This window comes from Heptranchias perlo, chromosome 8, assembly GCF_035084215.1.
Source record: "Heptranchias perlo isolate sHepPer1 chromosome 8, sHepPer1.hap1, whole genome shotgun sequence".
Taxonomy (NCBI): Eukaryota; Metazoa; Chordata; class Chondrichthyes; order Hexanchiformes; family Hexanchidae; genus Heptranchias; species Heptranchias perlo.
Window position 1 is genome coordinate 62,104,939 of NC_090332.1, and position 26,263 is coordinate 62,131,201.

At 42.3% G+C, this 26,263-nt stretch overlaps 1 protein-coding gene across 8 annotated transcripts in view; it reads left to right on the forward strand.

Annotated features, from left to right (window-relative positions):
- Positions 1 to 26,263, forward strand: part of snx14 (sorting nexin 14) — a 131,220-nt gene that overhangs the window by 25,056 nt on the left and 79,901 nt on the right. For all 8 annotated transcript variants that reach the window (XR_010963692.1, XM_067989184.1, XM_067989179.1 and 5 more), the window contains exons 6-13: positions 2,685 to 2,772; positions 8,991 to 9,075; positions 16,831 to 16,987; positions 18,245 to 18,320; positions 21,125 to 21,169; positions 21,878 to 21,958; positions 23,181 to 23,295; positions 24,943 to 25,098. Coding sequence is in view for 7 of the 8 variants with exons in the window: in XM_067989184.1 (XP_067845285.1) it covers positions 2,685 to 2,772; positions 8,991 to 9,075; positions 16,831 to 16,987; positions 18,245 to 18,320; positions 21,125 to 21,169; positions 21,878 to 21,958; positions 23,181 to 23,295; positions 24,943 to 25,098 (803 nt within the window). In the remaining variant the exon portion in view is untranslated. The remainder of the gene's footprint in view (positions 1 to 2,684; positions 2,773 to 8,990; positions 9,076 to 16,830; positions 16,988 to 18,244; positions 18,321 to 21,124; positions 21,170 to 21,877; positions 21,959 to 23,180; positions 23,296 to 24,942; positions 25,099 to 26,263) is intronic.

Sequence of the window (26,263 nt, forward strand, 5' to 3'; positions counted from 1 at the left end):
CTCAACCACTCCTTGAGGCAGCGAACTCCACATTCCAACCACCCTTTGGGGAAAGAAGTTTCTCCTGATTTCCCTATTGGATTTATTAGTGACTATCTTATATTTTTGGTCTCCCTGACAAATGCAAACATCTTCGCTGCGTCTACCAGATCAAACCCTTTCATAATCTTAAAGCCCTCTATCAGGTCACCCCTCAGTCATCTTTTTCTAGAGAAAAGAGCCCCAGCCTGTTCAATCTTTCCTGATGGGTATAACCTCTCACTTCTGGTATCATCCTTATAAATCTTTTTTGCACCTTCCCCAGTGCCTCTATATCCATTTTATTAAATGGAGACCAGAACTGTGCAGGGCTCCAAATGTGGTCATAGAATCATACAATTGTTACAGCACAGAAGGAGGCCATTCGGCCCATTGTGCCTGTGCCGGCTCTTTGTAAGAGCAATCCAGTTAGTCTCTTTTCCTGTAGCCCTTCAAATATCCAATTCCTTTTTGAAAGCCACGATTGAATCTGCTTCCACCACCCTTTCAGGCAATGCATTCCAGATCATAACTACTCGCGTTTTTCCTCACGTCGCCTTTGGTTCTTTTGTCAGTCGCCTTAAATCTGTGTCCTTTGGTTCTCGACTCTTCCGCCAATGGGAGTAGTTTATCTTTATTTACTTTATTTAAACCCATCATGATTTTGAATACTTCTATCAAATCTCCTTTCAATCTTCTCTGCTCTAAGGGGAACAACCCCAGCTTCTCCAGTGTATCCACATAACTGAAGTCCCTCATGCCTGGAACCATTCTAGTAAATCTTTTCTGCACTCTCTCTAAGGCCTTCACATCCTTCCTAAAGTGCGGTGCCCAGAATTGGACACAATACTCCAAGTGTGGCTGAACCAGTGGTCTAATCAAGGTTCTATACAAGTTTAACATAACTTCTCTGCTTTTCAATTCTATCCCAGTGCTTTGTTTGCTTTTCTGATGGCCTTATTAACCTGCGTTGCTACTTTGTGATTTGTGCATCAGTACTCCGAAATCCTCTTGCTCCCCATTTATACTCTTATTTTCCAAGGACTATATGGCCTCCTTATTTTTCCTACCAAAATGCAGCACATCATATTTATCTATATTGAAATTAATTTGCCAATTATATGCCCATTCCACATTTTTATTAATGTCTTCTATCAAGCTGTGACCCCCAGTTGGGATATGCCTATTTGGTTTCAAGCCACTCAAAATTTATGGAGGGAGATGGAGCAATTTAGATCTCGTTCCTGTACTGTGCTGGTAAAAGTCTGGGATTGAAGATAAATTTCTTTTTTGTTAGTAGCAAGATCTTATTGTTAAAACCAATTCTGAAAATAGACATTCATTTTTAGACGACACATTCGTTCTGGCTAGTTGGATATTGCACTTCTGAGGCTTACTGTACTTTTGAGGGGGGGGGGGGGGGGAAGAAAAGCTCTGAGACATGGGCTGGGGTCCATGCTCATTTGTGTCACCAAACACCTTGGACCAAGCTGCTGCTATTTTCCACCATCCCTTCTCACCTGTCGCTACCTGCTCTCCAGAGGTTAGGAGCTTTTTAAAACTGTGTGTCACACGTACCATTTTATATCAAAATAGTTCAATTTTCCTCTCAGCTTGTTACTGTATCCAGGTTACCATTCATCTGATGTTATCTGCTGCTGTAATATAATGAAAGAGGGATAAAGGGCATTGAAGAGGGTTAATTCCTGTCAAACTGTGTTCAATAATTCAGCTTTTAGAGATGCAGAAATAACACTGAAGTGGTGGTCTTTCTAGATTGAGAAAATCTGATAATTTGGTGATTTAATTAGTTTTATAAAAATCTTTACAAAGTAACACTTGATGAAAACTTGCATTGGGAATATGAGCGAAACCAATGTTGACTTGTGCCTTGATCACTGGCCTGTGGTATATGAAAAACAGTTTGCTCAAAGGCAACACTTAAGACGCTCAATTTGTTTCATGTATATAGATGTCCATGCATGACATGACATTCCACTCTGGTGACATGAATGGAGACAATGGGCTGAGCACAATCTACTATTCTTGCTATCTCCCACCCTGTCTTTGTTTGCCATCTACATTAAATGTCAACTCCCACATTGCCTCCAACCAGCAGTTGAAAGACATCAGTGACACTGTGAAGGTACCTCCCTTTGTAACATTTAGGAATTTAAAAGTTCTTTGCTTGGTCTGCCAGGCACTATGTGCACTTGACGCAGGAAATTGATTCTCTGCCCTTTCACTGCCACTTTTCTATCTCTTGTCCAAATGAGCGAGCCAAGAATAGCAAATTTGCCCTATAGAGGAAACAAAAGTGCAGATGTTTGTTCGTCTTTGCACGAGTGAGTCATGTTAGTCTTTGTGGAGGTTTGCTGCTCTGCACTGTACAGTTGGTTTAATGGGTCAGAATACATCATCAATTTTTTTGTCAAAAATTACAGTGAAGCCCTCTGATTTATCAAAAATCTGTCCCATTTTTATGCACTTGCGTTATATATGAAAGAAGTATGACTCCCGCTTAGACCTGCAGCTCCTTTCCTACCAATGTATTCACTAAACTTAATGTAATGTTTGTCTGAACATCTATGTATCCAGTGCTTAGCTTAAACCTTTCAACGCATTTGAACGTTTGTGATAAAGGAACCCTTTTCCTGATTTTGCAGGGACTTGACTGACGACGAAGCCTTTATTGATGAACTCAGAGTAACTCTGCACTTCTTTGCGGCAGTTTTAGTCCGTAGAGCTCAGAAGGTAAGAAACAAAATTCATAACTCTGGAGATGATTTTATTAACTGAGAAATCTGAGAAGGGCCGAGGCCCATAGTGCAGGACAGCACCAAGGTTGAAAGAGTAGGAGAGAAGATTAGGTGAATTAGGAAGTAGTGATTAGTTGACGCTAAGCATAGGCTTTAAAAGCCCATTGCTTGAGGAAGGAAGAGTTCCGTGGCTTTGCGGTACTGGGAAAGAATGGTTAGAGAGAGAGGGAGAACTTGCATTTATATAGCGCATTTCATGACTTCAGGATGTCCCAAAGCACTTTATAGCCAATTAAGTACTTTTGAAGTGTAGTCATGATTGTAATATTGGAAATGTGGCAGCCAATTTTTCACACAGCTAGGTCCCACTAACAGCAATGACCAGATAATCTGTTCTAGTGATGTTGGTTGAAGGGAGAACTCCCCTGCTGTTCTTAGAAATAGTGCCATGGGATTTTTATGTCCGCCTGAGAGGGTTTAACGTCTCATTCAAAAGACGGCACCTCCGACAGCGCAGCACTCCCTCAGTACTGCACTGAAGTGTCAGGCTAGATTTTGTGCTCAATTCCCTGGAGTGGGACTTGAATCCACAATCTTCTGACTCAGCTGTGAAAATGCTATCACTGAGCCACAGCTGGAAGAGGAGAGTGCCTTGAGTCCTGATTTCACCATGGTATATATGCGTGTAGGATAGTGTTTATGGAACTCAGGAAGGTATAACAAAGGATCTCTTGGGGGCACAATGACCATAATAGAAATGAGAAATAAGGGAGAGGCAAGGAAAATGTTTAGGTAATGTTTATAGTGACAAAAGGAGTCAAAATTCATCTCCAATTCATAAAACTTCAAAATTACTATCAGCACTGAGAACTCTGCAAATTCTAGATGACTCTGGGGTCAATTATAGTGTCACATCAGAAAATGTGACTTAGTGCTCAAATGTATATAGGCTAAACACAGCAGGTGGTGATTTTATTGCCACCTCTTTGCACATTTTAAATCTTCTAAATCCAGTTGTCACATAGTGACCGAACGTGCCTTACATTTCCTGTCTGTCTACGTAAATGGACAATTGGACTTGAAACCCGGCTGGTTCCTGAATTACCTACCCCTGCTGTCCTGTCCAGAAGTATCATACTGAAATAAAAAATAAACTGCACTTTGCCCAATTTTACATTTACCAAAACTGTATTTAAAAAAAAAACTTATTTTAGCCTGAAGGACCAGCAACGATGGTGGGTGCGATGTTAAGAGTGGCTGTAGAATACATGGGATTTATTTTTCTGTTAACACTGCTGCCCAACAGTATACTTGGTAGCTTTATGGAATCAAATGCCAAAGTAAAATGCTGAACCTGGATCACATATCTGGGGATGTGTTTTAATGTAGCATTTTAAACCAATGAAGATGTTAGTTGTGACTGCATGTAATCTCTAAACTGTTGTAAGATCTAAAACCTGTTTTCCAACCTGCCAGAATTAGCCAGAGTAAACTGATTATTTTCAGTGTTTCAGTCAGCCTGCATAGCTGAGGCAGAACTTCTATGGCAGCCATGCCTACAATTGTGTCTCAATTGTAATTGAGTAAATTCCTGGTCTGCACTGACCTCAGTTGGGGCAGCAAGAGCCTCAGTACCTCTAGGGAAGGGAGGGGGGAAAAGTCAGTTGTCACATAGTGACCGAACGTGCCTTACATTTCCTCTTCCCCCTTTTCTCATGTTCTCCCCATGGGCCAGCTTCTTCGACAGCACCTCCCAAACCCGCGACCTCTACCACCTAGAAGGACAAGGGCAGCAGGCGCATGGGAACAACACCACCTGCACGTTCCCCTCCAAGTCACACACCATCCCGACTCGGAAATATATCGCCGTTCTTTCATTGTCGCTGGGTCAAAATCCTGGAACTCCCTTCCTAACAGCACTGTGGGAGAACCGTCACCACACGGACTGCAGCGGTTCAAGAAGGCGGCTCACCACCACCTTCTCGAGGGCAATTAGGGATGGGCAATAAATGCCGGCCTTGCCAGCGACGCCCACATCCCGTGAACGAATTTTAAAAAAAAATATCAATCAACACTTCGCTCCTAAAGGTTTATTCCATAAATGTCACTGTACATGGTAAGAATCCAGATTGCAATCCTTTCTGGAAATGGGGAAGAGGACCACTGTTCCCTCTAAGCTGCGCAAGTCTGTTGTGACCTGAGCACTTAAGTATTCCGTCCGCGCACCAAACCAGTGCTTTCGGTCCCTCTCACACTGACCAGTCCCCCCTCTCACACTGACCAGTGCCCGGACCCATGCTCTTCTCCAAATCTACCTCCCTGGTCCTCACTGCTCCAGCCCCAGCCAGGCTGCTCTGGTTCTAGGGAGTGCCTGGAAGTCTGACTGTCCAATCCTGCGGCTCCAGTCCCAGTCGCCGCATTGTTCACCATGTTGCTAAGAAATGCGGTCAGCGAGCAGCTGATTGACTGCATGTAAACCAGATCAGGAAGTAAAATGAAACTGATGCCTTTGTCAATGGCCAATCCACCCAATCAATCAGAGACCGGGCATCTCCACCCAATCAATCAGAGACCGGGCATCTCCACCCAATCAATCAGAGACCGGGCATCTCCACCCAATCAATCAGAGACCGGGCATCTCCACCCAATCAATCAGAGACCGGGCATCTCCACCCAATCAATCAGAGACCGGGCATCTCCACCCAATCAATCAGAGACCGGGCATCTCCACCCAATCAATCAGAGACCGGGCATCTCCACCCAATCAATCAGAGACCGGGCATCTCCACCCAATCAATCAGAGACCGGGCATCTCCACCCAATCAATCAGAGACCGGGCATCTCCACCCAATCAATCAGAGACCGGGCATCTCCACCCAATCAATCAGAGACCGGGCATCTCCACCCAATCAATCAGAGACCGGGCATCTCCACCCAATCAATCAGAGACGGTGCCCATACATGAGGCAGACAAAACTAATGAGACCAACAAGATGTACAATTGGAATGCAATAATTGTTAAACTCTGCTGAGTAGTCAAAGGAGGGGGGGGGGGTGGAGGGAAGAGCTTTAATTAAACTGTTCCATATTCCCAAATTCACACGGACTTGACAGCTGTTTTGTATTTCTGACTCAATTTAAAAATTCTGATTGCACACCATTTATTTCTGTTTGAATCAGAGTCATTAAGCGATTCAATAAAAAGCTGATTGGAATCGTTCCCATCAGATAATTTTTAATAAAATATGAGACTGGTCTGCTCAATCCTAGTATAACTTAAGATACTCATTTCATAACTATATAAATTTATCAGCCATTATAACATTAAATTGTTACAATTATCCATTATTTTGTACATTTGTTCTGTTTATTTACCCTGAATAATGTTTTCTAAAAAGATGTTCTGCTTAAAGCTGTGATTTTTTTTTTACGGTGGCGCACACACACCGGTGCACAAACCCAAATTCATTCCCCACGTGACTGAAACAAATTAGAGGGAACCTTGTAGAGGACCTGAGGAAATAATCAAATAGCTGGTCTGCAAACTGTTGACAAATCTTTGATTGTGGGTGAATTGAGGTTGAACCTTCGAAATAACCTTTAGACGATTGGTTGCTCCCGCTAGGTCGGCTTGAACTTGCTATTCTGTATAACGCTAAGCGGCCAGTCAGGAGCACTCAATGAGCAGACTTCTGACACACCAAATTTTGTTGCGCTAAACAAGTCCACTGTGGGCGTTAGTGGCAGATATGACTTGGGTAGAGCACTGAAAATCGTTTCACCTCAGTAAAGTGCTGCTGATTGCAAGCAGCACTCACAAATGGCCCGATCTTCATACAGCTGGTGTCAGCAAATATTTATTTTTTCATTGGTCTTGTTATCTGCCATTGGAACGATGACTTCCTCCTCTGGCCTGCAAAACGCACTGAGCCAGCTCAGTGTACACAGAACCTGACAGAATATCTGTAGACCCTGTCTCTGCATTAATCCTCTCTTCTCGAATCTGCAGACTCCTATCTCGGTATTTATTAATGCACTCTCTGCCTGTGCCTGCAGACCCCTGCCTCTGCATTAATGCTCTCACTGTACCTGCAGGCCCCTGCCTCTGCGTTAATGCTCTCACTGTACCTGCAGGCCCCTGCATCTGCGTTAATGCTCTCACTGTACCTGCAGGCCCCTGCATCTGCGTTAATGCTCTCACTGTACCTGCAGGCCCCTGCCTCTGTGTTAATGCTCTCACTGTACCTGCAGGCCCCTGCCTCTGCATTAATGCTCTCACTGTACTGTATTAATGCTCCTATCTCTCTTAATGCGCTCTCACTACCCGCAGACTCCTGTCTCTGCATTAATGCCCTCTCTGCAGACCCCGTTTCTGCGTTAATCCTTTCTCAAACTGTACCTGCAGGCCCTTGTCTTTGCATTAATCCCCTGTCAATGCGCGCTCTGTACCTGCAGACACCTGTCTCTGCGTTAATGCTCTCTCTCACTGTACCTGCAGATCCCAGTCTCTGCATTAATGCCCTCTCTGCAGACCCCTGTCTCTGCATTAATGCGCTCTCTGTATCTGCAGACACCTGTCTCTGCATTAATGCTCTCTCTCACTGTACCTGCAGATTCCAGTCTCTATATTAATGCTCTCTCACTTTACCTGCAGACCCCATGTCTCTCTATTAATGCTCTCACTGTACCTGCAGACCACTGTCTCTCTCAATGCTCTCACTGTACCTGCAGACCCCCGTCTTTGCCTTAATGCTGTCACTGTACCTGCAGACGCTTGTCTCCACATTAATACTCTCTGACTGTACCTGCTGACCCCTGTCGCTGCATTAATGCTCTCGCTGTACCTGCAGACCCCTGTCTGCATTAATGCTCTCACTGTACCTGCAGATCCCTGGCTGCACATTAATGCTCTCTGACTGTACCTACAGACCCCATTTCTGCATTGATGCTCTTTCACTGTACCTACAGATCCCCCTCTGCTTTAATGCTTTCTCTGCTTGTAGCTGCATGCCCCCTTCTCGCATTAGTGCTAACTATCTACAACCCCCTCTCTGCTTTAATGCGATCTTAACATGGTCATCTTTCTCATATTGCTCTGCCCCAACACTCCCCTTTCGCCAATTTATGGAGCCCCTCATTAGTCATTCTTATCTAGCTGATTTTCAACATGCATCTGTGTAGTTGCACATGTTTCAGTATCTTTGACTGGAAGGGAGGGGTGGATTTCTGGTAAGTGTTCACTGGCATTTTCTATGTTCAGGATGAATTGTGAGCCATCAAGTCATAATTATATTTGGAAGAAAGAAGAATAATTGTTTACAGTTATAGAGCACCATAAGCATAGCAAAACACCCCAAGGCATGTCACAGTTTGGGGTCTGACTCAAGCAAAAGGAGGGAGGGGATTGGGTGAGTGAGGAGGGGTGACCCAATGTGTGGTCAAAAAGAAGGTTTTAAGGAGTTTTGAAGGTTGGGAGAGGTGCAGCAAAGCTGAGGGTTTTAAGCAACAATATTTTTTTTTTAAAAAAGCAACAGCAATGAAAAACGAGGCATGGAAGCTAGAGGAATAAAAGGCGTTAACATTTTAAACAGGTATTAGAAACGGTGCCACTTAATGCTACTCAGTTCTTTGAGCCTGTTTCAAGCTTTCTTGCACTACATGTGGGTCTGGGCTCTGAATCTTCACTCTACCAGGTCAGACACTCAGGCCTGCACTTGTTTATTCCATGCCTCCTAGTTTGAGAACACATCTGCCTGAAAGGGTGGTAGAGGCAAAAACCCTTAACACATTTTAAAAAGTACTTGGATATGCACTTGAAGTGCTGCAACCTACAAGGCTACGGACCAAGAGCTAGAAAGTGGGATTAGGCTGGATGGTTCTTTTTCGGCCGGCACACACGATGGGCCGAATGGCCTCCTTCGCAGTAAATTTCTATGATCCAAGATTATGGGAATCATCTTGTCATAGAAATCATAGAATCAAGATTATTAGGTTAAAACATGACCAGTTCGGAAAAATTTTCCTTTTTTCAACCCGAGAATACAAAGTCTCCCAAGCAGTTGTGAGAAGTCTATCTGTATTTTTTTTTCCAGCAAAGTCCTGACTAGAAAATGAACTTTATAAGTTGTATAATAATATTGCAGTTTTGTAAACCCAATAGTTAAAGTATTTAATTTGTTCTTTTTCAGTTGTGTTTCTGTTCTTTTTTATTAGGTTGATATTCCAGTCCTTGTAAACCGGAAATTGTTAAAAGCGGCAATGAAGCATATTGAAGTCATATCAAAAGCAAGGCAAAAAGGTATTAAAAGTGCATCTATATCCGAAAAATTCTTCTCTGCAAGAAAAATACAGGGTTTGTAAATCAGTGTACTGCCCTAAGATGAGCAGAGGAGCATTTATGCCCCAGAATGCAAATATAAAAGATGTACCACATGAATAAAATAGTTGTTATGCCCCTCCCTATCTCTGTAACCTCCTCCAGCCCTACAACCCTCTGAGATCTCTGCACTCTTGCGCATCCCCGGTTTTAATCGCTTCACCATTGGCTGCTGTGCCTTCAGCTGCCTAGGCCCTAAGCTCTGGAATTCCCTCCCTCTGCCTCTCTGCATCTCTACCTCTCCTCCTTTAAGACACTCCTTAAAACCTACCTCTTTGATCAAGCTTTTGGTCACCCGTCCTAATATCGCCTTATGTGGCTTGGTGTCAAATTTTGTTTGATAATGCTCCTGTGAAGCGCCTTGGGACATTTTACCAAGGAGCTATATAAATGCAAGTTGTTGTTGTTAGCTGTTACTTTTTACTGTTGGTGTTTAATCAGTTTATGCCCCTTAACTGTTAACTACTTTTAGTTGTAATAGGTGGACAAATGCAGTATATCTGTGATGCTTTGCACACCATGATTTAATTCCTGAGGAGTGAATGGTTGTAATCTTGGGATATAATTGCAGAGATAATCCTGCTCGTCCATATCTGTCATGTGATGGGCCTATAAGTACATTGTATGGATATAGCTTTATTACTTATTTGTTTGTGTGCACCTTGAGGTGAAGGATGTTTTTGCTGAAGAATGGAGTACTTTCCATCTCAGGCATCCATTGTCAGTATCAAGCACCAGGTGAGGTATAGCATAGTTAGAGCTCGCTCTGCTCAGCCCCAACTTCAGAACCTCTTACTGCACCATTTCCTATGCCAGTCATCCTGCGGCATTTCTAACTGAGATTGCCAGTTTAACGCTGAGTTAGGGACAATTTTGTGCTGTGGGACTGAATTCAAATCAGCCATAACTCTCTTAGTGTACGACTGGGCAGGGAGAGCAGACCTTTATTCCAACAGAATAGGCTAAAATTGAACCCAAAGTCCAACAGACGAACAGCCAGTCTGACCCACCACATCACCTGGTTCTCCCATTTCATGGTTTTAAAGGTCCAGTACTCCACAGTAGCAAGTCAGAGAAGTGAAATATTTAGAAATCACTTTGAAAGCTGTGTAGAAAATGTCCTTAGACAGCGTAAATATTTGTGTACATATAAAATACATTTCAAATTTAAGTCTGTTAGTTTGCTGATCTTCAGTGTTAATAGTGCATTTTTCTCTGTAATGTTGACCATTGTAAGTTTACAAATAGTTAAGCTCTTTGAGCTGGTTTCAAGGCCGAAATCTTATAACTTATTATCAATTATTGCAGTATTCCTGTGATTGACTGGTGCGGAAACGTACTGATCAGGTTCATTGTCTATTATGTTGTCCTCATTGGTGAAGTTCAAGTGGCAGTATTATTGAACCAGCAGCACATAGTCAGGAAGCTGCATACATTTACTAATTGATAATGGTGAGGGAGTTTATACCTATAATACAAAAGCATGATTTTGGACCATGCTGCATTGATACCATACTACGAAGCAACATTTAGTCCATGGTTTGACTTGCTTTTATAATTTATAAAACCTACCTAACCACCACAGAGAATTACATAATTTAAATAGAATTATGAAACCGTACCAGACTTTGGGAAGCTTGTGTCAGTTGAGTCCAGTTCAGTGTTGCTGAACCAGCCGGTCCTTGATCTGTCTGTGCCTTGTTTAGTTTTTCATTATATTATTCCCGTATGGTATTGTGGTTTCAAACATTTTGGAAGGGGTGGAGTTCTCCTGCAAATATTGGCATACTCCTCGGGACCCCCTTGCATCAATTTTCAAAAGAGTGATAGCTGCTCAAACTGAACTCTTACTAATTTTTATTAGTGTACGGCAACAGAAATAATGTGATAGTAAGTCAACATATACAGAAATCTTACAGATTGAGAGAAATATTCTGAACTCACTGGCTTCATGGATTTACTTGTAGCCCCCATGAAACCAGTGAAAATATCTGCTGCATTGAAAGGTAGCTCTGGTAGTAGGGGTATCTTTCTTTGAAATTTGTGTAAAAATGGTAGAAACAAAATGCCCTTGAGACACTTGTGGAAAATTCAGCAGCCGGGTGAGGCCTATCATTTGCTTTTGGTCAGGAGGATCTGGCTTTGTCTCTGTGTGTTGGTGGATTTTCTAACCCGTGAGAGAATCTGATGTACAACTGTAAAGTCTGTGACCAAGGTATTAAGTAGGGGGTTCTACTCTGTCTCAGGTGGACCCGCAGAGTCTATTCTAGGGATTAGATGGTGATAATTTGCACATGTTGGCCATGACCTTTGCAACCGGGGTCCAAAGGGATGTCGCTAGAAGGAATCCAGTGAAAACCTGGGATGAGGAACAAGTTGGTACAGAATAACACATTTATACCATTTCTCTTTATTAAATCCAGAAACAGTCAGATTTCAGGAAGGCCCCAAATTGCCAGATCTTGGTGAAGCACTTTCACTGCCAGCTAGCTTTCTCTGGTATCTTGTTTGTACACGCATCGCTAGCTGCACGTCCTTGCATGATTGCAACAAACTGTCTGACTGCAGAGGGGAATTCTCAGGCAATTTATATCGTACTACCACCAAATTAATTGTATCAAACCCTGATGGGTGAGGTTTTGGTTATGCTGGGTTGCCTCGAGTGTGCAGAATTCAGGATGAATACACTGTTATGAACTTAGTGGATGAACAGTCATACTTTCTGCCACCAAAGGTAATGTATGATTTGGACTTGCTGCAGCCCAAAAAAATAAACACTTAACTTTCAAATTTAGGGTCATAGAAAGAAATGTGGGGAGGAGTAACTCTATAGAATGATCAAAAATACAGATTTTTTAAAAATCCTGCCATCAAACTTGCTGTATTCAGGTTAGGATGGTATACCACCAAGCTCATTGGACAGGGTTTGTTGACTGGAACACTACACAGCTCCAAGCCTGATTGACTTCTGAAAATGCTCCAGTCATCGAAGACCAAATGCTGACTGCTGTGCCAAAGCAGGAAATATTGGTCCATGTCCAGGACTCACCAGGGAGATCCATGCACTTTGGACTAGCACAGCTGAGTTTAACTTTACTTCCATAGGAGCTACAGCAGCAGTTATTACAACTGGGTAATAATAGTGGGGGATTTCAACTTCCCCAATATTAACTGGGATACTCAGAGTGTAAAAGGCTTAGAGGGTACAAAATTCTTAACGTGCATCCAGGAGAGCTTTTTGAGCCAGCATGTAGAAAGTCCTACAAGAGAGGGGGCGGTACTGGACCTAATTCTAGGGAATGTGGCCGGCCAAGTGGAAGAAGTGCTAGTAGGTGAGCACTTTGGTGACAGTGACCATAATTCGGTGAGATTTAAGGTGGTCATGGAAAAGGATAGGGAGGGGCCGGAAATAAAGGTTCTAAACTGGGGGAAGGCCGATTTTAATAGGATAAGGCAGGATCTGGCCAAAATGGACTGGGATCAGCTGCTTGTAGGAAAATCCGCATCGGAGCAATGGGAGTCTTTCAGAAGGGAGATTGAGACCATACAATGGCAACATGTTCCCGTAAAGGTCAAGGGTGGTTCCAAGAACTCCAGGGAACCTTGGATGTCAGGGGATATACGAGAATGGATTAGGAAAAAAAGGAGGGCTTTTGGCAGATACAAAAGGCTAAAGACGGAGGAAGCCCTCGAGGAGTACAAAAAGTGCAGGGGGATACTTAAAAAAGAAATTAGGAGATCAAGGAGGGGCCATGAAATAACACTGGCGAGCAAAATAAAGGAAAATCCTAAGAAATACGGCAGGGGGACTGTGATATACTCGAACATATTAACATCGAGCGGGAGGAGGTATTGGCGGTTTTAGCAGGCCTAAAAATGGATAAATCCCCAGGCCCGGACGAAATGTATCCCAGGCTACTGTGTGAGGCAAAGGAGGAGATTGCGGGGGTTCTGACACATATATTCAGAACCTCTCTGGCCACAGGGGATGTGCCAGAGGACTGGAGAACCGCTAATGTAATACCATTATTCAAGAAGGGGAGTAGGGAAAAACCGGGGAACTACAGGCCAGTGAGCCTAACATCAGTGGTAGGAAAATTATTGGAAAAAATTCTGAAGGACAAAATTAGTCTCCACTTGGAGAAGCAAGGATTAATCAGGGATAGTCAACATGGCTTTGTCAAGGGAAGATCATGTCTGACTAATTTGATTGAATTTTTTGAGGGGGTGACTAGGCGTGTGGATGAGGGTAACGCAGTGGATGTGGTATACATGGATTTCAGTAAGGCCTTCGATAAAGTCCCGCACAGGAGACTGGTCAAGAAGGTACGAGCCCATGGAATCCAGGGTGCCTTGGCACTTTGGATACAAAACTGGCTTAGTGGCAGAAGGCAGAGGGTGATGGTCGAAGGTTGTTTTTGTGACTGGAAGCCTGTGGCCGGTGGGGTACCACAGGGATCGGTGCTGGGTCCCTTGCTGTTTGTGGTCTACATTAATGACTTGGATATGAATGTAAAAGGTATGATCAGTAAGTTCGCTGATGATACAAAAATTGGTAGGGTGGTAAATAGCGAGGAGGATAGCCTCAGTCTGCAGGACGATATAGATGGGTTGGTCAGATGGGCGGAACAGTGGCAAATGGAATTTAACCCGGAAAAGTGCGAGGTGATGCACTTTGGAGGGCCTAACAAGGCAAGGGAATACACAATGAATGGGAGGACCCTAGGCAAGACAGAGGGTCAGAGGGATCTTGGTGTGCAAGTTCACAGATCCCTGAAGGCGGCGGAACAGGTAGATAAGGTGGTAAAGAAGGCATATGGGATACTTGCCTTTATTAGCCGAGGCATAGAATATAAGAGCAAGGAGGTTATGATGGAGCTGTATAAAACACTGGTTAGGCCACAGCTGGAGTACTGTGTGCAGTTCTGGTCGCCACACTACAGGAAGGATGTGATCGCTTTGGAGAGGGTGCAGAGGAGATTCACCAGGATGTTACCAGGGCTGGAGCGCTTCAGCTATGAAGAGAGACTGGGAAGATTGGGTTTGTTTTCCTTGGAGCAGAGGAGGCTGAGGGGGGACATGATTGAGGTGTACAAAATTATGAGGGGCACAGATAGGATGGATACTAAGGAGCTTTTTCCCTTCGTTGAGGGTTCTATAACAAGGGGACATAGATTCAAGGTAAAAGGCGGGAGGTTTAGAGGGGATTTGAGAAAGAACTTTTTCACCCAGAGGGTGGTTGGAGTCTGGAACTCACTGCCTGAAAGGGTTGTGGAGGCAGGAACCCTCACAACATTCAAGAAGCATTTGGATGAGCACTTGAAATGCCATAGCATACAAGGCTACGGACCAAATGCTGGAATATGGGATTAGAGTAGACAGGGCTTGATGGCCGGCGCGGACACGATGGGCCGAAGGGCCTCTATCCGTGCTGTATGACTCTATGACTCTATAACTTCACTCTGGGAACGTTATTTTTAAGGAGCAGGTGAAAGAACTACTAGAGTTGTTTAAAGAACAACCAGCAGTACGTGTGTGCTATAACAGGGATAGCTATGAAGAGGAATAAAAATAGAAAATGCTGGGAACACTAATCAGATCAGGCAGCAAAACACTGCGGTTTCAGGTTTCAGGTTGATGACCTTTGATCAGACCATCATAACAATCAGTGATGAAAGATCATCGACTTAAAAGGTTAACTCTGTTTCTCTCTGTTAGTTGAGTGTTTCCAGCATTTTCTGTTTTTATTTTAGATTTCCAGCATTCAGTGTTTTGCTTTTGTTTTCGCTATGAACAGAGCCACATTCACTCCACCGACAGCCTACGCAAAGCCCAGCTCAGCAACAGTCTTTTTGAGGCAACAACCGGAATTCCCAAGCGTCATATCCTAAAATGTTGCCTTGCTTTCTAGTGATATCCATGCTCAAAGGCTCCTGTGGATTCTTTTATGGATCTGGCCCTTTTTGGGCCTCACGATATTGATTCCCCTCCAGGGCCCCCTGCAGGTTTTCACAACTATATGGGGAAACATGACTACAGGCACATTGATCCTAGGGACTATAGGAGAAGTTTGTCCCCTCCATTTCACAAGCACCCCTCCAGGATTCAGTGGGGTGATCAGATTGGAGCACCTGCAGCACTGCCATCATGATAACAGTGTTGTCAATGTGACAGGCAAACAACTAATCGGAGGGGTTGGACAAGTTATTGATTCAGGGAGGTTGACCAGCTCCTATTCAGGGGAGAACAGTTTCTACTCCAGGTATTTTGTCGTTTGCAGTTCCACCCTATGTTTAACCTCCGGGTTCTAAACCAATACCTTAAAAAAAGGAGGAATTGGAGATGATCATACTACAGATTGTCCAGATAGTGTGCCCAGGAGGATTGTTGGCTGTCATAGACCCTAGGGGTATACAATTCCATATTGCTACACAGGGATACCATTGTAAGTTTCTCAGGTTCAAAGGGGCAATTATTAGTACAAGATAGTCCTCTTTGGCCTCTCCTTAGCAGCATAGGTATCCTCTCCATAGTGACCACACGTTTCAAGATTTGTGCATTCTTTCATGTATGCCTCTGTATATATCTTTCTCTCTGCACAAATAGCTCATTTAGTAGGTGTCAGCTGTGACTCACTCTCGCCTCAGAGTCAGAAGGTTGTGGGTTCAAGACCCACCCCAGAGACTTGAGCACAAAATCTAGGCTGACACTCCCAGTGCAGTACTGAGAGTGCTGCACTGTTGGAGGTGCCGTCTTTCTGATGAGATTTTAGTCTGCTCTCAGGTGGACGTAAAAGATCCCAGGGCACTATTTCGAAGAAGAGTAGGGGAGTTCTTCCCAATGTCCTGGCCAATATTTATCCTTCAACATCACTAAAAAAGCAGATTATCTGGTTATTGCTGTTCGTGGGATCTTGCTGTGCACAAATTGCCTGCCACATTTCCTACATTACAACAGTGATAACACTTCAAAAAGTACTTCATTGGCTGCAAAGCGCTTTGGGATGTCCTGAGGTCGTGAAAGTTGCTATATAAATACAAGTTGTTCTTCTCATTTGGAGCCCCGTGGCTGAGGTCCCGCAGCAGAAACTCCATACGGTCCATGGTCAATTACCAGAAGTATCAACTACAATACTTCAACTGAACCTAGTCAGGTTTGTTCCTTTCCCTGCCCCACCCCACCAAACCTCCCTTTCCTAACCAGTAATGATCAATCGGGCCATGGACCTCACATTGTCACGAGGGCATACACACCAATACATCCACATCAAAAAGCTCCCCCACAGCTGACAGTGGAAACAGATGCATCCCTGCCGGGGCAGGAACTGGACTCGGCAGGTGGTCGATAGAGAAGTCCACCTGACTCATGGATCGGTTTGAAATAAGGTTAGTAAGGCTAACTGCAACACAGAACAAGCCAGTGTATGTGTGGTCAGACGCCATCATAATAAATGCCCAGGATGTGCAAGCGCAAACTGCGTGATCCAGATAGATAGAATAGTTGTTTTAATAATTGTATAACTGCACATCTGAGTGTAGTTTTGGAATACTTTCACATTCTCTGTATCCAAACGACAATAAAGGAAGAACTTGCATTTACAAAGTTTCAGAACTGGAATTACGGATTGCCCAAAGGTGTGATTAGATGAGTAATATTGGGCGTTTCTTCCTGTTTCAGTAAAAAATAGTGAATATTTACAACAAGCTGCACTGGAAGAGTATGGGCCGGATCTGCATCTGGCTCTGAGGAGTCGCAGGGATGAACTGCTGTATCTCAGGAAGTTAACTGAGCTGCTGTTCCCATACATTCTACCACCAAAAGCCACAGAATGCAGGTAATGTGCTTATATCTCACTTTCAGTTACATACTTTGCATATGCTTAATGGGCAAGTTTCTTACCAGAAGACACTACTAACAGAATTGAAGACTCCTGTTGCTAGTGGCTGCTTTATCTATTGCGACAACCCTGTGTTTCTGTAATGGTTCAATATTCTGCAATTTTCTCTTTAAATTTTTTTTAAACACTTAAATTGAGGTGATGATTTTTGGTGCTCGGCTAATATCTTAATATTTTGGCCACTTGTTTGCAGTGTAATAATTTAATTTTAAAAAAATGTCTTGCCATTAACAATAGGCCATACCAATTGAATGGTGAAAAATTTTGTCACTCAGATTTTTTTAAACCCAGATTTGCCCTGAGCTCTGGGCATTGCCTCAGGAGTTTTCCAAGAGATGAAAAGGCCTGATTGACTACCAGTCTCCCAACATCTCACATTTAAAATTCTCATCCTTGTGTTCAAATCCCTCACTGTAACCTCCAGTCCTATAAACCCCCCCCCCCCCAAACACCATTCCCCTGATTCTGGCTTCTTGTGCATCCCCCCCTTCACCCCACCATTGGTGGCCATGCCTTCAGCTGCTTAAGTCCCACACTCTGGAATTCCTTCCCTGAACCCCCTTCACCTCTCCACCGCCTTCAATATTCTCCTTAAAGCCCACCTCTTCTGCCAAGCTTTTGGTCACTTTCCCCATCTCCTTCCTTGGCTTGGTATCCATTTTTTGATTATGCCTCTGAAGCACTGGGATGCTTTTCTACATTAAGGGTGCTGTATAAATGCAAATTGTTGTTGTAAGAAAGCCATTAAGGTGCTGGAATGGTTTGAAATATATTGCAATGCGAGTGGGGTGGTGTAATAATGGATTTTATCCAGATCATTATGTCAGGCATCTCATTATAATTGCACCTTTGGGCCAGCTGTCATGAGAATGCGATGGTTTATTAACTTAATCTGATATTTGAAACTAAATTCTAGTTGCCTTTTCATTAATGAAGTTAAATCTATCTACTGGAATGTATTGGATCAAGTCAATGTTTACAAGCAGTCCAATTAACGAGGGCAGAGACTAGAAGCTTAATGCTCTAGATATACCTGTTTTATGTAGATTTCTATACATCATGAAAATGTTTACAGGTGGATTGTGCATGCACTTGAGACCTAATGATTTTTCAGACAGACGTTCCATCTGCTGCATGTAAATCTTATACAGAATGTGCTACAGGTGACTGATTCCCTTTCTGTTTCATATCTAGATCTCTAGCCCTGTTGATTCAAGAAATTCTGGCTGGATCGGTGTTTCTTCCCTCCCTGGACTTCTTGGCAGATCCGGTAAATATCTTTGTTGCCTGGAAACTAAACTGCTTGATTACTTTGACCAAATGAACAAAATCTTTCCTTTTTTTAAAAAAACCTAACTTATTTTTTAAAAATGCATGTAAATGGAGTTTGTGAAATATGATCTACTGAATGCAGCCTGCAAAACACTGGCAATACGGCCCATGAAGCCTAGCCTGGTCTGCTTTGCCCTTGTATTTCTTACTCGCTGGTTTTTCCTGTTTTAATTTTGTGGATTAGGAGGTTTGGAACTGGCTGTTGTTACTTAGCACTGTTGCTTCATTGATGAATGAATCCTAAATCAGAACGCCAAGGTTTATAAGTACCAGCAGTGAGAGATCCAGGCAAATTAATGGGAACATTGATTTAAATTTATATATGGTCCCCGAGCCCACATGGTGGGAAGCAAGGCAGCCCACAAAGACATCATTAAAAATTTGGACATGTCTTATTGACAGCTAATTGTCCTAATGCTGCCACCAAATCTCCAGCAATGGCTTGTCTTGCCAGAACATGATCACCTCTAGTGTATCCTCAGGTTCTATCCTCAGCACTCTCCTTTTCATCATTTCTGCACTGACCCTTGGTGACACGGTCTGAAGGCAGAGCATATATGGTTATGACACCCACCTCTACCTCTCCACAGTTTCATTCCACTTCACAACTACCAGTTGCTATCAGACTGCCTATATGATGATGATTTGGATGAGACAGAATTTCCTTCATTTGGATATCAGGAAGACTAAAGTCATCCTGTTCAGTCCCCTTACCACTGACTCCATCTCCCTCCATGACTCAGTTGTTAACACTCTCGCCTCTGAGTTGGAAGGTTGTGGGTTCAAGTCCCACTCCAGAGACTTGAGCACGAAATCTCGGCTGACACTCCCAAGTGCAGGGCTGAGGAGTGCTGCACCATCGGAGGCGCTGTCTTTCGGATGAGACGTTAAACCGAGGCCCCGTCTGCCCTCTGGTGGATGTGAAAGATCTCTCAGAATTATTTGAAGAGCAGGGGAGATCTCCCCCATGTCTTGGCCAATATTTATCCCTCAACCAAAATAACTAAAACAGATGATCTGGTTATTATCATATTGTAGTTTGTGGAGCCATGCTGTGTGCAAATTGGCTGCCTGTTTTCTACATTACAACAGTGACGACAATTCAAAAGTACTTAATTGGCTGTTAAGCGCTTTGGGATGGCCTGAGGTCGTGAAAGGTACTATATAATGCATGCATGTCTTGTCTGTCTATCCTTTCTTTCCTCTTCCCCCTCTCGGGCCCCCCCCACCCCCACCAGCCTTTTTCTCCCTGACTGCTCACTCAAGCAGCACCAAATGGTCCACAGCTGTGCTCGCCTGCTCAACCTAGAACTGAGTTTCAAACCTCATATCCTGGTCATTATCTTGACCATTTATTTTTGCCTTTAGCATCGCCGACCTGCACCCCTACGTCGCTGTATCACAGCTTAACCTTTAATCTACGTGTTTCATAGCTGCAGACCTGATTTCTCTAACACCCTCCTCACTGATCTCCCAAAGTCCAACTATTTGGACTCCCAAAGCTCCTATTTGACCGTGCCTTTGCTCACCTTCCCAACCCCTCCACTTATGTCCAATGTTCATTGTTACCATTTTCGAGTGTTTTTCTACATTAAAGGGATTATAGAAATACACAGTGGTGATTTCCTGTATTGGCGAAGTGGGGTACAGCTTCTCCACCTCTCCAACATGACACTTCCAGTGTCTTATTTCATTCCCCTTCCATCTTGACAACTATTCACTGGGAGAATGAAATGGAAATAAATGCGAGAAATAAGAAATGCCACATCCCTCCCCGACATAACTCTATTTACCAAACAACATAAGCTTTCTCTCTGTCTCGTGCCTTCTCTTTCCTGGAGGTTGATGACCAGTGCTTTACTTTCTCTGCTGGAGGATTATATCAGCCCTGATGTTATCTGTCCATTCCATCACGTCATCCAGTCTTTGTTAGTTGATCTTTGACCTGCAACCGCAGCAACTTTCCGTCTGACTCCTGAACGGTGTGCTCACATGTCATCTCGCTGTTCATAATCTGTTTCATTACTTCTCTTTTATGTTATCTCAGGTGCTTCCTTGTTAGTCATTCTTATCCACCTAATTTTCAACACACCTCTAGCACCAAAGTTCCAATCTCCCCCCTCTCCGCACCCCCCCCCCCTATTCATTGTTTGTCTTCAGTGTTCAAGAAACAATTTCCACATCCATTTATTGCTGTTGACCAGTAGCACTTAACCAATCTACTTTGTACCAGAAATAAAAACAGAAAATGCTGGAAACACTCAGCAGGTCAGGCAGCATCTGTGGAGAGAGAAACAGAGTCAACGTTTCAGGTCAATAATCTTTCATCAGAACTCCTTGGTACCAGCTTAATTTTAGAGTTCCACAGAAACTCCTTTAGACTTAAATATCTCTTTTACAATCATACTTCTCCATTTAACTTCATCACTTCTACTATCTAATTTTTGGACTAGTCAAATGAACAATTTTATCTACATTTGCTATTTCCACATTCTCTGAGGTCACTTTGTGGGAGATCCTCGCTCTCGATGATTGTCATTGACTTGAACCTAAAGATCTCCTGTGCTACATTCCTTAATGCTTTTCAAAAATGTCTAAATGACAGTTAATGTTTAATTTGAGCTTTGATGGTCCATTCTCTAGTTAATTGTTATTCTCCAGTTAACTGTATTCCAGTGTAATAATGTCAGGTACTTTGTTACAGATATTCAATTGCCATTCACATTTTCCTGTTTTTGTTAGGACACTGTGAACCATTTGTTGCTGATTTTCATAGATGATAGTCCGGTGAGTGTTGCTAATTTGTAAACTTCTTTCCCAGAGAGAGTCTGACTCAAAATCATTATATAGGATTTGATTCTAACTACTTTCAACTGCGATCAGCCAACCACTGGTATAATGAGCTAATCCTACTGTCAGGCCGCCAGGTGGAATACCTAGTGTTGGTGGAGCAGCTATTATGGTTATTGCACCCAGACAGCAGTGTGCTGTCAGCTGAGCATGAATTGTCTCTGTGTGTTCTGGATTTATAAGAAGGCTTTGCCTGCTTGTGTCTGGAACTGACGCTAACAGAACTGCATCATCTCAATAATGTGGATGAGTATTAAATGATTAGCCCCTGATCCCAAGCTCAGGTTCCTAAGAACTTCTATCTTCATAGACACATTTTTTTAATTACTCAGCATTGTCTAATGCCACTGTAACAGCTGGAGCTATATTCGAATGCTAATCTGACACAATAGTGTTCCCAGGGAGAGAGAAAAGCTGAACAAGCTATTGTAATATTTGTCGGATTAGCAAAGGGAAATGACCTATTAGAAACCAATTCATGTAAAAACCATTGAGTTCTTGCTAAAGGCAGGATCTAGACCAGATTCTTTGTGTACAAACATGATGAATTACTCTGACTGATTTTGATGAAGTATAATTTTTACCTTTAACATAATTCATCTCAGTGGTTTTAATTAATTAGATAAAATGTGCTTCTGTTATTAGCCAGAACCAGCAACTGAGCCCCCCTCTCCCTTGGTTCCCTTCCTGCAGAGATATGCTGATGCAAGAAATAAAACCCAATCGGTAGGAATGTAAAATCTTTCTTTTGATAAATAAGTTGTTTTGTGTCCAGTACTGCATTTATATTGTGCAAATGTAATGTGTGTTATGTTTCTATTGGCTTACTTGTTCTTGCTGATGTGCTGCTTGAATGGCTAAGGACCTACTGCCATTTCAATTGAAGCATTTGTATTATTCAGATGAAACGATATAGAAAAATTATTTTAAAAAAAAGACTTTTCTAGTTATCTCCCACCCCCACCTCTCCTAAAGACACTGATGGGATGTCAGTTGCCCTCTGGTACCTCACCAATGTAGCCACCTTCATCTGAGGTCAGGCAATGTTTACAAATTATTTAACCAGGAGGAACATCACAACGAAGCTTGATCCTCCCCTCACCTGACATCCATGGGCATACTTTCTGGCAAGAATCATTAGCAATCAGGAGCAAGAATCTGGGCCGAGTTTCTCTTCTCTCTTCCCTCTTCCCCCCAGTAGTGGGCATATATTGAATTATAAAATACATTGGAAAATGTGGTGATACTGTCCTGTTCTGACAGAAGATGATGTACAGCAAAATTCAGCCATACCAAGGTGTTAAAGGAGTAATTTGTGATGGGAATTTTGAATGACCAAACATGATCAGGATAGTACCACGTAAAACTGTGTAGTTAAAATTATAACTGAAAATTATTGGAACAAATTTACATAAATTGCTTGAGTTTTGCTGTTTCATCTCTTCACAGCTTCTTAATTATGTATAAAGGGTAAGCTATTTGTCACATGATTTTGCCATCCATGCTGTCTGCCAAGGTCTGCTGCCTTGAAAAAAATAATGCTGATAAAATAAAACCATTGCTGCAAACACTAAATGTATATATGAAGCAGGGTAACGTATATCATAGAATGTGTCTGAAGGGCACAACATCCTCAACAGAAGAACTTTTAGGGACACAAAAATGCGTTTGGTCCAAGAATCCTGCCTCTTTTTGGATTTCAAATAATGTCGATAATCCACTTGAATTTTGCAGAGCTTTGGTTTCTAGAGCGATACGATCTACGTAATACACTGTAATATATTAGATTTGTTTTATTACTCTGAAGATCAAACTATTGCTGTATACATTTCAAATGTTTTAAAACCCATGTGTTGTACATGGCTACTATTGACTTCTGTTTAAATGCTTAGTAATACAGCTTGACAAAATACTGAACACTTGCTTTTTATCTAACTGACCAATCTAGGCCCTCAAACTTGAGCTAAAGGAGATAAGAGAGCAACAGGATCTTCTCTTCTGGTTCATGAACTTCCTGAAGCAGGAGGGTGCAGTGCACGTGCTGCAGTTCTGTTTTACTGTAGGTAAGGATGAGGCATTTAGAAAAAGCTTACGCTGGGCAACTACTGTTAAAGCTCCATCCGTCTCGCCCCTCAGTCTTGAGCCTTGTGTGGGATTTACTATTTACAAACTCTCCTGTGTGCAGATCCTGATTCCTGTTGCAACACAGTTACAAACAGTTTGGATACCAGTGGGACTCTTGTATCCATCACAATTATTTACACTCTGTGATTTTGAATAATAATGGTGCATCAGCAGCCAACAGCTATGAGCAGTGGTGATTAGATCTGTTTTTTTGCTGATTATATATATTTATTTATATGTATGTATGTATAGTGTTCATTAGTGTCTAATGTCTGTTTAATAGACCATCAATCTTGGATATGGTGCATTTTTTATTTAGGTTTAATGTGCTTGTGTTGTATGCATCATTACGACATATAATACAATAAATCGAAGAAGAACCATAATATGTCATTACTTAAATGCAAATATATTAAGGGAAAAGTAGAAGGTTAGCAATATTGGATCATCCACATCCTAACCATTGAAATAGCCTAAATTATTTAAATTCAGTCAGCTTGTATCGGTATTTTGATAAACCTCTGATATAAATGTACTTTAATATAGTGTAAACACTGTGTCCGAGCTTGTGGATTATTGATTTTTAAATGTTGCATTGACGATCCGGATTCTTTCCCCTCAGTCTGGTTCAGTAAAATCTGTAGTCGAATACATTTTAAAGTTCATCACAACTTTAATAGCAGGGTTCTTAGTCTGCAGCATTGATTTGGACTCCTGATAGAGTCCCTCTATGCTGGCAGAGCACGAACAAAAACATACAGAAATCCACACGTTTTTATACAAATCAATAGGGTTGGAACATACTTAACGAGGGTCAACACCAATCATAAGCCGGGCACAGGTTGCCATGCGAGGTTACATTATTTCCGGCCAATCATAGATCGTCCATGTGCTGATCATGCTGCTGTTAGACATCAAAGGGGATACTTCCTCACCTTCCAACTTGGAATGTTCTTCCCTGTCCCTTCTGTTCCTTATCTCCCAACCTGGAATGTCTTTCAACTTTGGCTAAGCTCGTTACCTATATTGATCTGCCATAAACATGGAGACATTCAGACCAGTCCTTGAATCACATCAAAGACTCTACATTGCTAAGACCATGCAAACCTGCTGACGACGCAAACATATGGCCCAGCAGGAGGCCAGGCCACCTGTACCAATCTCAGTTCCTAACTAATTAACCCTTTCTAACCATTTTGCATTCTGCTTCTTTGCCACGTAGACATTTTAATATTTTACTGAAAACTGACCATGTAGGGATTCTCATTATCTCTGACCCCCTTTCCTTTAGAAACGTAGAAGAACAGACATGCACTCATTGTTCACTATTGACTGCCTCCTTCCTCATCCATAGTCAGCTCCTTTGATACACTCTATACCATTGTTTACAACTGGAACAGGAAAGGCTGCCATGAATATTGTACAAAATAGCTGGTTGGGACGTCAGACATGAATGAGGTCCCTTATTAGTTTTGGGCATGCAAAATCTAACCAAGGATCACAAACTCGTTCAGTATTTCACCTGTTCTATGTAAATTTTGAAGTAATCCCCATGTTTTTACAGTTGCAAAATTTTCTGTTAACAGAGGAATTCAATGACCGGATCTTGCGTCCAGAGTTGACTGATGATGAAAAGCAGACTCTTCACGAAGAAGTGAAGAAAATTTATGAGACATATTGTCTTGATGAGAGTATTGATAAAATCAAATTTGATCCATTTATTGTAGAAGAGATACAACAGGGTAAGTTTGCCACTATGATTATTATGACTAGGATGCTTAATGGAGAGTCATAACATTTGTTTTGAGACCTTTTTCTTCACTTTCATGTGATGGTGTTGCTCTAGAGTTGTTTAAACAGGACCTCAAAGTGCCTTTTTGGTGAAGGAGTAAATTGCTTTTAACTTGAGGAATCTCAGAATAAACTTCAGTCTTTGTTTCTCACTACTTCAAAGGAACATCCAACTCTGTGTTTTATTCTCCTGCCAACTTTGTTATGTTGCCATTTTGCAGGAAGAATTTTTGTCCATAGATTTACACCCATAATGGTAATGCACTGCAGTTAGAATTTGTGTTCGTGCCTCTTTTGTTTTTCTATTCTCTGATCTGCAAAAGCTGGCCCTGACACAAAATGCAGACGCAAGCTTATTTGCTTTGAAGTGACGTCAATGCAAATTGCAACCAGTGTTTAAAATAAAGGAGCAATCATGCCAAAAAAAATTGTTCTCAAAAATTGTACAGATTTATGTTCTGATTCTAATTCAGTTTAGTAGTGTGTAACATTCCTATAAGGTGTGTTCAGAAGGGCTGATATGGGTTTAGTTGTATTAACAGTTGGTGAGCTCAACAGAGATTGAGTATTCTGGTGATCACAAGATAATTCTGGGTGAGGAAGGCCATTTGGCTCATTTTAGTTCATCAATCCATAATGACCCTAAAGCCCCCTCATTTCAGCAGCTAGTTGTTTCTTAAATGACTCCATGGTCTTCATCTCCACGACTATACCTGAGAGTCCCTTAGATGTGTTAAGCAGTCTCCACATGAAGAACTTCCTCATATCTGTCCTAAATTTGCCATAAACTAGTTTGAACGTGTGTTCCCTGTCCAACTCTCCTAATTTAGTTTAAATTAAGATTCTGGATTTATCATTTCTGTGCTGCTTGCTATCTCATATACCTCTTAATTTCACCTCTTGTGCTGCCGTTCTAGGCTGAAAAATTCATCTCTATTCTTTCCTGCTAACTCAGACTTCTTAAGACTGGAGATCAATCTTGTGGCTCTTCTTTGCACTGTCTCCAATGTTTGAATGTCTCCCTTGTGTCTTGGTAACCAGAGACCTGTACAGTATAATCATGACTTCCTCTGAGTAATATTCTGCAGTTTTTGGCTATATTGTTCATCATTCTAT